Source organism: Sinocyclocheilus anshuiensis, unplaced genomic scaffold, assembly GCF_001515605.1.
Source record: "Sinocyclocheilus anshuiensis isolate Anshui unplaced genomic scaffold, SAMN03320099.WGS_v1.1 scaffold2096, whole genome shotgun sequence".
In the NCBI taxonomy this organism is placed as follows: domain Eukaryota; kingdom Metazoa; phylum Chordata; class Actinopteri; order Cypriniformes; family Cyprinidae; genus Sinocyclocheilus; species Sinocyclocheilus anshuiensis.
The window spans coordinates 68,310-81,519 of NW_015546146.1; the positions used below are offsets into that span (position 1 = coordinate 68,310).

General features: G+C 38.1%; 1 protein-coding gene across 3 annotated transcripts in view; it reads right to left on the reverse strand.

Moving 5' to 3' along the window:
* Positions 1-7,014: 7,014 nt before the first annotated feature.
* The window catches only part of LOC107701229 (leucine-rich repeat transmembrane protein FLRT2-like), a 40,623-nt gene continuing 34,427 nt past the window's right edge, over positions 7,015-13,210 (reverse strand). For 2 of the 3 annotated variants that reach the window (XM_016503191.1, XM_016503190.1), the window contains exon 2: positions 7,015-10,643. In XM_016503191.1, coding sequence (XP_016358677.1) covers positions 8,263-10,251 — 1,989 coding nt within the window. In that variant the 5' untranslated portion in view covers positions 10,252-10,643 and the 3' untranslated portion in view covers positions 7,015-8,262. Of the gene's footprint in view, positions 10,644-12,692; positions 13,163-13,210 lie in introns of those variants that run through there. The other variant, XM_016503188.1, reaches the window with a different exon arrangement.

The following is a 13,210-nucleotide window of genomic DNA, read 5'->3' on the forward strand; positions in this document are numbered from 1 at the left end:
AAAAAAAATAAAATAAAAATAAATAAATAAATAAATAAATAAGTACATTCAAATTATAAGTCATTTCAAATTACATTAAACTGACTTAAAAATGTAATCTTATACAATTTGAATCTTGTTATATATATTTTTTTAGAACCAATATATTATATTCTACACAGACACACACACACACACTATTACATAAATTCTATAGTAATATAATATAAATAATATACAGTGGTCACAGTGATACTGTTGGAAAATATTAATGTTATGTGAACTAAAAGATAAATATTTATGAAAAAGTTAGAATTGTCCTCCACCTCTAATTTAAGTATTTTGATTAACACATTTATATAACAGACATGTATCACCTTCCCAAGTTTAAATGTTTAAACCAGCAGTAGATATTTTAATTGCAGCACCTGGAGACACACAACATGTTGAGAGAGTTAGTTAGTTCCTGTTTAATCAGTATAGCGAAGAAAGTCGACTAACAGGTCTAGAATGAGCAGCTCATTAAAGGTGAAATGCAATATACAGGGTGAAATTAAATCACTTGAAATGATCCGTGCTGCGTTAATTGTCCATGATGATTCTTGATTAAACTCTTTATGTATGTACCATTAGGACAGTAATGAATAGGGATTAACCTTTCTTGCTTAATTTACTATCAGCAACAAAAAGTAGTACTGTGATTCATCTTTGTTTATATAAATTCAAATGTAATCATTGGAGTGTGACATATTGTCATTGTAATGTTCAACCAATTTAGAAAGATTTCTCCTTGGAAAACTCATTGTAATCTACCCCTTTTTTCCACTCTGCCATTGTTAGATGTTTTTTTTTTTTTTTGGATTTGTCATAGCAGCACATATTAAACCATGTACCAAATCAACTAGTTGACTGCAATGTTAGCCATAGGAAAGAAAGTACTAAATGCCTAGAAAATAAATATTTGGTACAATAAAGCTACAGTATCATTTATGAATTTCCCCACTATCATTTGTATACATAAACCTTAATTTATAAATAGATGCATATACATAGATGCTTCGTCAGCGGCTGTTTCTCTGGACCATTATATGTAAGCCGTCTGCCATATTGGAACAGACAAAGAAGGTCCGTGAACACAAGGTGACAGTGTCTTTGCAACCCTAGTTATATGCATGTATGCATATCTATATCTGTAACAGACTTCAGTAGATGATTTTGCTAAACTAACACAATACAACAAGATGAAGGCATTAGTTAACACAATATCAAAAAGTTACCATAGTTTAAAAACCTGTAATATTGAGTTAATACATATTAAAGCCCAAACCAACACATTCTCACATGTGGACGTTTATCCCATTTCTTTGGGAATTGAAATCTTGGTGATTTTTACAACCCAAAGCTGTGCAATGTTGTGGCATCTTGGAAAACTCATTGATTTTTGCTGTGAGTGATGACACGTTGACTGTTTCAAGATGGCAGACGTGTGTTCATGTCTGGAGCAGTCGAATGTGGCATCTACATATACATATCTATGTTTTTTGGCACCTGCACATTCCCGCTTTTTCCATTTTACCTGGAGTTTTTAATATGTGTTGACCTCTGATTCCAATTTAAGGCTTATTTCACTCCGTTTTCATAGTTCTGAGGTGAACCACAAAGTAAGAGACATCTAAACCATCTTGACAATCTGTTAAAAACTTGTTTGTCTATGTGAAATTCGGAGCAAGCTGTTTTTAGACAGTCCTGCTAAAAAGGCTTTTCATACCATTTTGTAGAAATGCCAGATGCCACTGCTTATAGAAGAAGAAGAAAAATAAATCATTCATCCATTTTGTTGACATTCACGCTTTGGGGGGAAAAGACTGAAAAAAAAACAAAAAAACTAAAAAAATCTGTTTATGCGGGAGATAAACTTGCTCAAAGATTGTTTATCGGGTTGTACGAAATAAAACTACATATCAGCATCAGCTTGTGGTGCCATCAGAACGCATTGTCAAAAAATGTAAAAACAGACACAAACACTGCAGTGTCTTTATAAGTTGTGATACAAGTTAAAAAGACTACAGAACAGGCATGGCGAGAGGTAAAACTACGGTTTTGCATTTTAATGTGCAACGCAACCCAGATATTTCCAACCTGAAAATAAGCTTATGTTGATTGATTTAGCAGAACCATGGACTTTTGGTCTAGACAGATTAAAAACATGTACTCATTCTTCATGTAGTGATACAATTGCATCTAAACCGTCCTAGGAGGGCTTCCTACTAAAACAGGGCAATCATGCGCGATCGATGGTGGCTTCTGCTCTTCTTAATAATTGCAACCCTGTTCAATAAATTCAACCAGAGAAAGGACCACTGACCTGGCAGACTACCACAGAGAACAGGGAGACTCATTTTAGCCTTCAGCTTTTCTCCGTGAATAAGAAAAGACTCAGGGGGACCAGCATCAATTCATAGAAAATACACCACCTCACAATTCCTTTCAAATAGCACATTATCCATTTCTGAATCCTCACGGTATAAAAGCAACAAATCTGACTTTTCTTTGCTTCAAGGAAAAATATGGAACTGAGAAGTATCTTTTTTTACAACGAGGAGAATCAGACTTGCTGACTTTGCTGCTATAGGACTTTGAGGCAACATTTAAAATCACTTTAAAATTAAGCTAAGCGTAGGCGTTGGACACATTTTTCCCTTTTCAGGAGGAACATCTTTAAGGCGTCTTGGTACAATTCATCAAAGCAGTAGAATTCATATTTTACGAGGCCCCGGTATTCAGGACGACAGTCCGCACCTTTGTGACCAAAGGCTGTGAAGAGTTCTCACAAACATAGTGCAGAGAAACACAGCCTGGCTCCCTGGACAAAAGATTGACCATAACCTTGAAGTTGAGCTTTTCATTGTAAATAATCTGAGCAAATGTGTGTAGTTTGAGGTGGAAGCATGAGAAGCAATCTTATCAAAACACTTCAAGACAAGTGTTGCCAGCCAATTAAAAGGTTTATAAACAAATAGTTGACAATATGTTTGGGAGAGTTACTTCTATGTGCAAACTACATAAAGTAGTATTGCATAGTATGTGTTGTCTCAACAACTGAATCTGGTAGGCCTAATAATCTGCCCTTGGAAATTAGATTGGTACCTTCACTGACAATTCTTAAGTATCTTCAAAAAACGTATCTGTTCTCCCTGGCATCTCTTTTTTTCATTATTTTATTGTGGTCTTCTGTCCCTTTAAGTGTTTATATTTAGATTTTTTGTGATATTTTTGTACAGCACTTTGTTAAATGTGCTCTATAAATAAACTGAACTTGAACTTGAACTGAAGGGCATTTACATAAGATATATTCTTGCATTCAAAACAAAAATAAAAATAATAATAATAATAATAATAATGCTGGGATCTCAAAATGCTTTTTTATGTTGGACTCTTTGTAACTTGACAAAATGTGACTCAGTGGACAAAGATATCCATCTGGCTATACAGTTTTAGAAAGGATGACTTTTTAAATTTGCAACTATTGAGAAGGCTTTACCGTCCAAGCTGTCTAAAGCACAGTAGCTGTCATCATGCAAACTTGTCAAAATCTCACTTATCAAATAGTCACTTTCTCAGCCTGGTCTCATTAGTGTCTGTCGGTACTTACACATTTTTTTTTGACGACATACACCGAAACATACAATATAAACATACTGACAGTATCTACAATGTAAAGCTTTTTTAAATATACAGTTTTAGAAAAGTACAAATCTTGATGAATTCATCATATTATAAATATGCTTCATGCATTTTACTATTATAGATACTAATATAATAGACTATCATTGAGTTTTACGGCAGATCTGTGTATACGGAAGTAGATTGTGGTCTTATTCTTAAATACAGCTATAATATGGCTTCAGAAAACTAGAGGAATTTAGAATTAATTGAGTTTATGATCATTTTATTGTGGAAACTAAATAAAAATGTCCAATGTGGAGGTACTGAACATATTTAATGTAAAAAAAAACTATAATGAATTTAACCATATAAAGCATATACTGTATCATATTTGATACTGACCATTTTTAAGGCCTCTATATTTGCAGAAAAACATATATTGTACGCAATTTACTACATGCATATTGTCATCTGATTGATAGTTTATACTATTTTAGCAAGTAAAAGGCCTTTTAGTGTAATTAAAAAAAACATCCTCCTTTAGGTTGTGGTACACGTTATTGTGAAGTTAGAGTAACTTTCATATTGTTAGTAATATGTCAACGTATAATATCAATATTTCATATGTAAAGTTTTACTGAGTCAATATTATAAAGCAGATTTGTAAAACCTTTGTATATATCTAATGTAAAATGCTTACCTTTCAGTTTTAGCTTTTATGCTGGCAATCCTTTAATTTATATTTCAGTGCTCAGACCTCATCCTTTGAGCAATTTAAGTTACTTCCAAGATAATTTAAGTAAAGATACCAGAAAAAAAAAAATGCATGTGCTTCCAGACCACACTAAATTGTCCAATGCAACTAACATCATTCATCAACAAAAATATCGGCACACTAGCCAACAGTGTTGGACAATGTGTTAATAAATGGATCACACATCTTGGAAAATAAGAAAGTGAGATTTGGCTATAATGGACAAGATCACCGGTCAATTCTGATGGCTCCTTTATTTTCAAAAAAAGCTCGGTTTCTCTATTTACAACTTGTGCAAAACCATTTAAAGGTTTCAAGGACTTTACATTGTAAGTTCATTTCAAGGCACATACATGGGACAACAACAACAGTTTAGTAGTGGAAACAGACAAAAGAAATTAAATGTATGTAGCAATCAAAAGTTACTTTGGTTCCCAATGGATTCTACTTGCAGCTTACAGACCAAATAAATCACCATATCTTTAAAATTAAACAAAAAAAAAGTACAATCACTCCCCATCTTAAGTGTGAAGAAAAAGACCCAGAATGCTAAAAAACATTAAACTTTGTGGTTGTTAAGCCGGTCATGGCTTTCAGGTTTCCATTAGAATGAACTGACACTCAGTAATCGATTCATTCAAACATCAGCTAGATTTTGTTTTATCCTAATGTAAAACCACTGTGTCAACCGATGTGCTGAAGTCTGTATTAAATATGTTTTTTTTTATAATGAATATATATATATACCAAATTGCACAGGTGAGAAAATATTTCAAAACGTAAACGTAAAATATATTCCTTAGAAAAAAATAAAATAAATAAGGTGAAAGGGACACACAGAAAGATCAAAGATGAATTCAGCCACATTTGTGGTAGTGCTTTGTTCAGACTGACCTCACAGTCATTTAGAGTAATTATTCCAAACCAAATAAATGTGCTTTTTCAAGAGACGGACTGACTGTTGGGTATGATTACGGACGCAATGCATTGCTCACAGTCCCTTTTGGTCAAAATACATCCATTTGACTACAGGGCCACTACTGTGATTTTCAGCTCATCCACAGAAAATAAAGAACAATGTATGCCACACGAGTGAGGCAATGAGTCACTCTGAATCATAACATTCCATGATTGTCAGGAGGATAGACCTTGGCTTGTTAGCAATGTCATCTATTGATGTCTGTCAGGATGATGTTTGCAATTGCCCTTCAAAATGTGTGCTTTCCATTCAGTCCTGCCTTCAAAACGTGTGACTCTCACTGTAATCCACAGGTCTCTGTATAACTGATGTCAAATCCTTCACGTGAACCACATTATGACATACTGCTGGATTACAGTAAGGCGATAGATAAAACTGTTTAGAATGAAACATTTCTGGTTTTGGTAACGACCCAGCAAAAACCCGCCACGCTAGCTCTGAGGACTTGACGGAGGGAATGATGTACTGAATAGTGGCACAAATAAGTTCCTCTGCCTAGCTTGCCATTACTTTTCTCTCTGTGATAATTTGTCGGCGAGAGGCTCGGGACAGATTTATCTCACTAACAGGTTAACTTTGCAGCGATTCATTTGGGTCTGTGCCACCGCAACCGCCTCCTCTCGGGGAACCTGAGCCTGACAACCGCACCGGACTTGTGTGGAGGAAGTCTGTTAAAAAGAGTTACGGGTGGCCACAGGATTTGAAATGAATTGTTAATGGTGTACACATCAGTTAAAAGCCTTCAGATGAGAAATGGAGCCCGAGGATGTTCCAGATTTCAAGGAAAAGTAGGGACGGGGTGGTCAAAGCAGCCTGCTGGGATGCTAAGGAGAAATACTTTCATGACCACAGAAGTGCAGTAGCCCTTTTTTCCTTTTAGAGAGCATTTTGTTTGTGCCACTGAGACAAACCTTGTGGGATGTTGGTAATTAACCTGTGCAAGCACCAACTGTTAGTCACATAAATCAAACATCTGTTTGATTTCGAGTGATTCTAAAAGCAATTGGGATGTAAACAAGTATCCAGCAATCTAGTCTGAACCTTAATTCCAAGTTGGAGAGCGATTAAGGGTTAACTCCAACAATTAGGACAACCACCCCAACTACAAACCCCTGTCTCAATCCAGAAACCTCCTGTCAAGTGAAAATAACCTTTGCATTTTTTCCCCGTTCTTGGACCAGGGATTATGCAGTGGGAGTTTAAACTCAGCCCACAAAATAAAATCTTGTCAAAGCAAGTAAAGTCTATGAGTAACAGCGCATGATAAATACTTCTCCACAGCAAGCCTGAATTCCAAACTCGGCTCTCTGTCCTGGAAAACTGGTGCACCATTAAAAAAAAAAAAAAGTCCTAATTGCACTCATGCAGGGATCTGAAACTCTTTCAAAGACAGAGTCTGGCATGTGCCAGTTCTTCTCTCTGAAAAGAGGGCTTTTGTTTAAATGTCCGTTCATCATCCCACCTGATGTGATGCATGATTAAAAAGGGTTTTGGTCAGTAAAAGAAAAGCTAGACAATTATGTGGATGTCGCCTGTGGACTGTTCCTGATCACATTCATATGAGAGCACAGAAACAGATTGAGAGGTGGAGCTCTGTGCTGAAACTCTTTCAAAGACAGAGTCTGGCATGTGCCAGTTCTTCTCTGTGAAAAGAGGGCTTTTGTTTAAATGTCCATTCATCATCCCACCTGATGTGATGCATGATTAAAAAGGGTTTTGGTCAGTAAAAGAAAAGCTAGACAATTATGTGGATGTCGCCTGTGGACTGTTCCTGATCACATTCATATGAGAGCACAGAAACAGATTGAGAGGTGGAGCTCTGTGTAAAACCCTGGCCTAATTTGTAAATCATAAAACATGTTCAGAAAGGGCAATTTAAGTATATAAAAGGCAAATACAGACTTAAAGTTGAAGTTTTCATTGTTTTCTTATGTTTTACAATTTATAATTAAAGAAATATGAAGGAGATTACAGAGCTCCCTCAGGATATTAATAGTTTACCACAGGGGTTTAGCTATTATATTACCTCATTTAATGTTTAGGCTGCTAATTACTTGAAAATAAGGCTCTAGCAAAAAAGCTATTCCCATAAAAGTCAGAATTTTAACATGCTAGAGTGTCTGTGGTCAATTTGAGCCGCTATCCTCTGAATTTACTGAGACAAGCTGCCCCCTGGTGGCCAAAATGATACAGAAATATTCACTGGAAAATGCTTGCACAGGAACCCTTCTAACCATTTCCCTACCGCATTCACTGACGTAGGCTTCTCCTTGTGAGAACTGCAGAGTGGTGAAGAGGGGTCCCTTTTCCCTTCAAATGTGATTTCCACAAAAGCTAATTTCCTGAATGAATGCTCATGCTCTCTGCTGCATTAGGAAAGTGCACTTCAATCCCCCCCGCCCCCCCCAAAAAAACAGAAAAGAATGAAAGAAAAACTCGGCTCCTTTTTTCTACTGCAGCTTAATCAGCGGTGTTTTGGTTTCCTGACCACTGTGTTATCTTAACTACTGTTGTGTGAAGGGGTAGCTGTATTTCAGCACACAGGGCATATTTTGGTTGTGTGGTTAGCAACGTTTTCAAGATCTTAAAGTGGTTGAGAGGCAAAACCTGTGGACTGCACTTGCAGCAGGTAGCCAACGTGCTTCGATAATACAAAACATCTACAGCGTCCTTGAGCAAAACCACTTTGAGCCTCACATATTACAAAACCATTTCATATTTACTAAGAATAGAAAATATAGCAGAATTCCACATACTTGTCCACAGTATCAATTACCATGTTGACTGCACCTGGAAATATATATATATAATACATATGTGTATTTTACAGTATATTGAACTGCATTTTTTTTGAACAAATGGTTGTAGCATCCGTCAAAAAGCATCATGTGTGGCAGAAGTCCACACTGGGAACATTACTGCTCTTGCAGTAAGCTATGCTGTTATTACTAAGGTGACAGTCTCTGAGGCCAATCCCTCCATTAGGTGTGTAGATGGGCTGAATTTTGAAGTCCCCTTTTAAAAGCTGCTCATTGTTTAGTGACACTATCTGAAAGCTCGTTTCAGTCATTTCCAGGATGGAGTTATCCTTTTTGGTGCCGGCCTCGCAATAGTCATCTTTTCTCCTGCCGCGATTGTATTTCCATTTGGATGATGACGACCTGCTTTTCTTGTGCATGTGCCAGCAAAACAAGCTTAGAAGTGTCACCAAGACCACCAATGCAGCCCCACCTATCACTCCAGCCAATAGGAGTGTGGAGGTGTTGTCTTGCTGGGCAGCCTGCTCAGATTCAGAGTACGTGGATGTGGATTTGGTCTTAGCCTCAGAACAGATAGTATCCTCGCCTGGTCTGTACGTGTTAAGAGTATCCAGAACATACACGCAGATGCGGTAGATAGACCTGGGTTCTAAATTTGACAGGCTAAGCCTTCGTTGGTATCCCGGGACTGTTCTTTCTCGAGTGATGTCACTCATCAAACTCTGCCCCATCTTGACCCAAGTCACTTTGTAAGCCGTCACAGTGAAGTAAGACTCCCAGCTCACATCAATGCAGGTAGAATTAACTACATGAAAGGAGATTTTTAAGGGGTCTTCGTAAGGAGGCAGGGGACCGGGAGGGAAATGTGGAACTGGGGGTGTGGGGTTGGCAGAGGCGGGGTAAAAAGCAGAGGGTGAAATGGTAGTGAAGTGGGTGGTTCTGGAGGTGGTCGTGGTGATGGTGTTGGTTCTGCGGGGTGGCAATGTAGATGGATATGAATGGGTTGGCCAGGGATGCAGCACGGTGCCTGCTGGGCAGTCAATGGCATCTAAGGTGAGTTCTCGAATTACCATGCCACGCACTCTTTCTGGACTCTGGCATGTGAAGCCGCGGACATTTATCACAGATGGCAGAGACCTGAGCCATGCAATGACCCACTTAATGCTGCAATCACAACACCAGAGGTTGTTTCTTGCATTAAGGTGCCTCAGGTTTCTCAAGCCATCAAAGACACCCGGTGCAAGAAACTGAAGCTGGTTGCTGGAGATATCTAACTTCTCCAGTTTACTAAGCCCATTGAAGGCTGTCACTTTAATGGTGTCCATCTGGTTTTCCTGCAGATTGAGCTTGGTCAGGGATGCACCAGGGAGCAATGGTGGTGGAGTAGTGAGGGAGTTTCGTGCCAGGGACAGTTCTTTAAGGTTGACCAGGTCCTGGAAGGTTCCAGGAGCGATGGCATCATCTTCAAGCAAGTTCCCATCCAGCAAAAGTCGCTGCAGGGTGGTGACATTCTGGAAGGCATCCTCATCAATGTCGGCAATGCGATTCTCATCCAAACGCAGCTCCTTGAGATCTGCCGGTAATCCAATAGGAATGCTGCTCAGGTGGTTTTTGGTAAGGAAAAGAAGCTTGAGGCTGACAGCCTCCCTGAAAGCCCCCTCCTCTACCCCTACGGTTGAGATGGAGTTGTCATCCAGATGGAGTTCCTCCAGCATGGGTAGTTGGGCAAGTGCTGCCCTGGATATTGTCTGGATGTTGTTTTCCTGGAGGTGCAGTACTCGAACATTCCTGGGAAGGTTGAGGGGAAATTCATCCAGCTGATTTCCATATAGGTAAACAGTTTCTACAGAGGCAACATTGTGTAGCTCCAATGGAAAGCCGGCATTGTTGATCTGATTGTTGTGGAGGAAGAGGGTTTTATATCCCTCTTGCACCCCCAGAGGCACAGACATCAGGCTCCTCTCATTACAGTAAACAAATGTTCTATCACAGCGGCACTCATTGGGACAAGAGGAGACAGGACTGAACTGCACATGCAAGCTCAACAACACTGTCAACCAAAAGCGAAAAAATGAAGTACAATCGTTATTCCAAAATCCGGCTTGAAACTCCATAATGAGAAATAAAGGGAGGGAAAGGAAATTGCAAGACAAAATCAGTGGTTGGAGGGAGTAAAAAGGAAATGTAACAAATCCAGCAAAATTAAGTCCTCTAAAATATTATTTTAACATGCAGGTCGCAGATAAACCAGGAATTTGAGTAATTTCTAGCCCTTGTCTGGAGAGGTGGTCTCATTAGAGTGCATGGGTTCTCTCACTTAAGCTATACATGCTGAGGAATCAGATCATTGCAGAACTGCTCTCGCTCACTGTAGGGCCCAAGCAGGGTGTGACTGAGAGAGTGCTGAAGCACTGAGCCACACCGTCCACCTCCCAGCCTGCTGTCAAGTGCTGATGGGCCTCAGCCCAAGCTGTTTCCAGAAGATGTGACATTTGGGTCCAGAGACCTGTTTCAAAAGAAGGAGAAATTAGAATAAAGAAGTGTGGGTTCACAAAAAAAAATTAGTAGGCCAACCCCCCAACCAATGTGGTTGCATATAACTATTGTTTTTTTTTAAAGTCTTACCGTGGCTTCTTATGCAATATTTTCTGTTTACTATATGCCAACAGCGTCTTTACTATGCATCATAGAATATGCATGCCCCATACACAATTCAGAGTGACGAATACTACCTGTCAAATTAAATGGGATTGGGGTATAATTTAGCCCCTCTACCTGCAATAAATGATCAATACTTCTTTTTTTTTTTGTTCTCTCTCAGCGAATAGGTTTTGTGCTAGTTCAAGGTCTCAGAATCATACTCAGAACTCATAATGAATCTACTGTTCAGACTTCTATTACTTATAGTGTAATTCAAGTTGAGATTAAAAATAAATAAATAAAAGTAAGCTAAATGTGCACCATTTTTCATCTAAATAAACTTCCACATAATTGTGCAAGGCAGCTGCTGCCCTTTAATCAACACTGGAGGAAAGTTTTTTTATTTATTTATTTTTATTTATTTTTTTCCTAACCCAGGGGGCGGAAAAAAAAGGCTTTTGTACGACATTTACCATTTTGTGAATTAAAAACTTTTCAGTCGGTCCTGTTTGTATTTGTGCGCCATCAGTCACTGTAAAATAACAAACTTCTTGGCATTTTGAGCCTTCAGCGAACACCTCTGCATTGGATTTTTGCTTTTGTGGCCTGTACCATATGCTTTGTTAATAGAGTTAAGACAATCAATGCCTGGCAAGAGAATGCTTGTCTTTCCTAAGAGGCAAGCTATATGACAGGTGTGATTTAAATATGGAAAAAATACATTAGCAGAAAACAGGCCTAATAAAGAGCCATTTAGATCTGACAAAACCATATTTGAAATCACATTAAATTGCATAACCATGAGTATAAATAGGTTTACAGCAAACTATTCATCATCATTCATAAAGGTTCTTCACTGAACCATTAAAGCCAATTAAGAAGCTTTATTTTTAAGAGTGTAGACTACACTGTAAAAAAAAAAAATCATAATTGTAAAAATGCTATAGTAAAAACCTGTTGAATTGTTACCTGCATGTTGCCTTGTTACCTACAGTGAACAGAATATTTGATTTAACACACAATGCATGCATTTTTACTGTAAAATATTATTTTGGAAGTAAAAATACAAATTCAAGACAATACATGTTATTTTACAGTTTGTGCATATTATATATATATATATATATATATATATATAGTATGCATACATACTGTATATTAAACAAAAAAATCTTGTTTTAAAGTTAAGTTACAAAATAGTGACTGGAGAAAAACAGTATAAAATACATTGCCAGACTGTATTATATTTAATGGAAACATGTATTTATATTTATTTAATAATGTATATATTATTTATTTTCTAATCATTTGTGTGCAATAAGGTATTTGAACGTTGGTTTCATCGTGGTCTTCCATTTCACCACCTTTTACTATTTATCAGCTACGGCGAATGTATAACAACCACAGCTAAATTTAACATTTTTTTTTACAGTGTGTCTTAACCAAAACGCATGTTCGCAGACAAAACAAAATGCGAAAAAACAAAACAACACTGAAAGTTTATATTGTAGGAGACATTTCGAGGCGGATAAGGTGAACTTGAGAGAGCAGCGAGCTGATGATGTGAATGAATAATCACTATGCCGAGAGCAGAGCGCAAGTAAAAGAGAAACGATGCTATGATACGCATTGATGTTTGACCAGATAAACCGCTTCGGTTATCCACTATTTACCCTACATATGTTATTTGAGATGATGAAATGCTGACAAGCCTTAGTCTAACATACGAACGAAGCAAACGTTTGCGGAAAAGTAAAAGTCCATTACAGCAGAATAGTTTCGAACGAAATGCCTGGAAACTATGTAAATTGCAAGTAGTCGTGCCCTTTTAATTTAAAATGTTCCTGTATTTAGACGGGTAAATTAACTTAATCCAGCAGAATAAATGCAGTTCGCTCCAATAAAATCAGCCTACCTTATCAAACATGATTTAATCCGTATACCCAAAGCACACTGAACATTTGTCCCTCTCTTCTTGTTCTTCATGCGCTCGGTGGAATAGACTCGACGCACAGATCCAACGCCATTCCCATAACATGCTGTTCAACCGAATCGGTCCCGAGCTCCTCTCCGCCCGCGGCTCCTCCGGACAGCATACTGACTCCCGTTTGGAGAGCTCAGTGTCCGCGCTCACTACTTTTTACCGAAGCGACTCCCTCCGATCCTCTCTTAGCGGCTGAACCCTCCTTTAAACCTTTAATTTACCTTCACATTTGCAAAATCCACTTTTTCAAGGAGTCGGTAAACTCCGCGAAAAAAAAGCCCCAAAAACATCCACGTCGCTGCGTATCATATCATCATACTTCGTGAAAGCGAAACACAAGAGTTTGCCGATTTATCTCCGAGAGATGTTTACAGAGGAAAACTGCGCTGGCAATGATCTGTTCACTGCACCTCACTCTCTCTGCGCTGGCAATGATCTGTTCACTTCAC